This window comes from Bison bison, unplaced genomic scaffold (genome assembly GCF_000754665.1).
Source record: "Bison bison bison isolate TAMUID 2011002044 unplaced genomic scaffold, Bison_UMD1.0 scf7180017864516, whole genome shotgun sequence".
In the NCBI taxonomy this organism is placed as follows: Eukaryota; Metazoa; Chordata; class Mammalia; order Artiodactyla; family Bovidae; genus Bison; species Bison bison.
This window is the reverse complement of record NW_011495069.1, coordinates 5,735,204-5,738,270: the sequence shown is the minus strand read 5'-3', so window position 1 is coordinate 5,738,270 and position 3,067 is coordinate 5,735,204. Positions and strand designations below refer to the sequence as shown.

Here is a 3,067-nt window from a genome sequence, read left to right as displayed (position 1 = left end):
ACTCTTAGCCAGCCAGCTGGAGGAGATAAAGCTACAAATCAAGAAACAAAAAGAATTAGAGAACGGGGAGGTGGAAGGGGAAGACGCTTTCCTGTCCGGCAGAGGCAGGCACGAGAGGACTAAGCTGAGAGGCCACGGGAATGAGGCATCAGCGAAGCACATGGCCCGGGAACTGTCCCCCCAGCATAAGCGGGAAAGGCACCGCAACAGGGAACTGACCCTCAGCAATGAAAACCCTCTGAACAACAGGCAGGTCTCCTCTCCCAGCTTTACCAACAGGAGGACGGCCAAAGCTTCCCACGCAGGGGCAGGTGCCGACAGTGGGGCTCAGGAGACGAGGAGAACCGAAGACCGGTTCACGGCTGGCTCCTCGCAGAGTGAAGGGAAGAAGTCCAGGGAGCAGCCGCCGGTGCTCAGCCGCTACCCGCCCGCCGCTCAGGAGCACAGTAAGGTCTGGAAGGGCACTCCCAAGCCAGGTACTGAGAGTGGGTTGAAGGGAAAAGTAGAGAAGGCAACGCGAACGTTTAGTGATAACACCCATGGATCTGTTTCCAATGACGTGTCGGGGAGAGGCGACAAGGCTTCTGACACCTCCACTGAGGCCCCCTTTGGCAAGAGGGGGCAGGTGCCTGGCAGTGGAAGTCAAATAACTCAGGCTGCAGATGCTGGCAGTTCTAAAGCCGTTGGAGCCCTGGCCACATCTCGACGATCTTCCTCAGAAGGGCTCTCTAAGGGGAAAAAGGCCACCAGTGGCCTGGAGGCTGACACCAGTTTCCCCAGCTCCAAGACCCCACCTCTATCAAAGTATCCTTATAGCTCCAGAAGCCAAGAGAACATCCTTCAGGGCTTTTCAACCCCAAGTAAAGAAGGAGTTGAACAACCTGTGGCAGTTGTGATGGAAGACAGTAGTCAGCACGAGGCCCTGAGGTGTCGAGTCACCAGGTCCAGTGGCAGGGAGAAGCCAGACTCGGACGACGACATGGACATGGTGTCTCTTGTTACTGCCAAGTTGGTGAACACGACCATCACTCCAGAGCCAGAGCCCCCGCATGAGCCCCAGTCGAGAGAAAAGGCCAAATCCCGAGGAGCGGTTAGAGCCTCCCTGTTTGAGAACGATAAGGATATTGGAACAGAAAATGAATCTGGGAAAGCTGTCAGAGCCTCCGCCAATGCCATGGAGCTCCCAGAGGCCAATGGCTCCGGGGCAAAAAGCCAGCGGCCCTTCAGCCCCAGAGAGGCCTTGCGGTCTAGAGCCATCATCAAACCTGTCATCATTGATAAGGATGTGAAAAAAATCATGGGAGGATCTGGAACCGAGGCCGCACTGGAAAAACAGAAATCTGCTTCCAAACCAGGGCCAAACAAAGTGACCAGCAGCATAACTATCTACCCCTCGGACAGCGGCAGCCCGCGAGCCGCTCCGGGCGAGGCCGCGCGGGAGAGGCACACGTCCACAAGCAACATCCAGGTCGGGCTGCCGGAGCTCGCCTCGGTGAGCAACCACGTCAGCTCCCCCTTTGAGCTCTCCATTCACAAACATGACATCACCCTGCAGCTCAGCGAAGCGGAGAGAACGGGAGATGGGTCCCTGAAGAACAGGCCGGAAACTGTCGTCTCTCGGAGCAGCATTATAATCAAGCCATCGGATCCGGTGGAGAGGAACAGCCATGCACCCACAGTGGAGACAATCAGGTGGAAAAGCCATAGTGCCCCTTTGGAAGCAGGCTCTCCGGATGCCAGGCACATCACTGTGCGCAACGCCTGGAAGAGCAGGCGAGACTTGAACTCTTCAGAAGACTCCCCAGCTCGAGTAGGTAGACACGTGGAGTCTCCCAACCCCCACAGCCAGAGATCGTCCTCAGACTGTTCAGACCCTGAACAGCCCGGCTCGTACCTTTCTGAGCAGGGCACTCGAAGGGGCGGAACCTCGGGGGAAGTGCCCGAGCTCGCCTCCAGAAGGACCCAGAGCAGCCTTGCTGTGTCGGAGGTGTTCACGCGGCGGAGTCGGGCAGGGGACGCCGTTCCGGCTGAGGCCTGGAACCACTTGGCAGGCACGGTAGGTCCTGCTTCTCCCCCTTGCCCCCTTCTCCTCCCACCTTCCCCCTTTCCTTCTGTGCTTTCTTCTTGGTTCTCCTCTGCCCCAGCCTGTGTGACTCGGGATGCTGGAGACTTTGGGGTTAGGAAACACTGAGCAAGACCTGAGTGGTCCAGAGAACTGCTGAACATAGGGCGGATTGGGCCGGAGAGAAGAGGGAAGTACCTTGAAGAAGGTATTTGGCAGAGAGCAGCATGAATTTCCAAAATCCTCTTCCCCAATTTGTCTTTTCCGTTTGCCTCCATACATGAAGGGTACAGGAAAGGAGAGATGTGGCCTGTTCACGCAGTTTGCTGGAGCAGCCAGAGGCGCCGGGCTCCTGGCCCCGCAGAGGAGCACGTGGGCTACAGGGAGGCGCTGGTGAAATGGGGAAAGCCCCGCGCCCTCTCTGTAGGCAGAGGCAGGCCGAGGCAGGGAGCTCTTTGGCTGCCTCTTCAGTTCAGACCACAGAGTTTTGCCAGCCGCTGGCATGTAGGGGCTGAGGAGAGCTAGGGCTTCCACTGGGCCTACGGTGATAAGCTTTATGCCCGAGCATCACTGTCCCCCGCATCTGTCTAGCCCATTACACCACCAGTCTGAGAGCAGGGTTGGTCGGCTCCATGTGGCCTGTTACTCAACACAGATCCAGAATCTCCCCTTACCTGAGGGTCAGAGCGCCAGATCAGCGTGTGGTGGGAACCCCCCGGGAGTCTTTCAGATGTGAGTCCTATGATGAAGAAAGACATCTTCAACCCAAGATATTGTTCTGTTCTTTTAAAAGGTAGGGGGTGACTGTATTGAGTTTAAGAGCCCAGGCAGTCTTTACAGTACCGGACAAAGCACTTCTCCACCCAGCGTCTCGTTCATTCTCTCCAACAGCCCTGGGGTGTGTGGAGGGCGATATTATTCCTCTGTTTTAGACACAGAAGCTGAGGGTCAGAGACACGAGGTGCCTCACCCGAGGCCACCCAGGTGGATTACTGGAAGAGCTGA

General features: G+C 57.0%; 1 protein-coding gene across 1 annotated transcript in view; it reads left to right on the top strand.

Moving 5' to 3' along the window:
- The window catches only part of LUZP1 (leucine zipper protein 1), a 94,998-nt gene that overhangs the window by 89,595 nt on the left and 2,336 nt on the right, over positions 1 to 3,067 (top strand). Inside the window, exon 5 of the mRNA XM_010830021.1 lies at positions 1 to 2,056. This exon is cut by the window's left edge and continues 5 nt beyond it. Coding sequence (XP_010828323.1) covers positions 1 to 2,056 — 2,056 coding nt within the window. The remainder of the gene's footprint in view (positions 2,057 to 3,067) is intronic.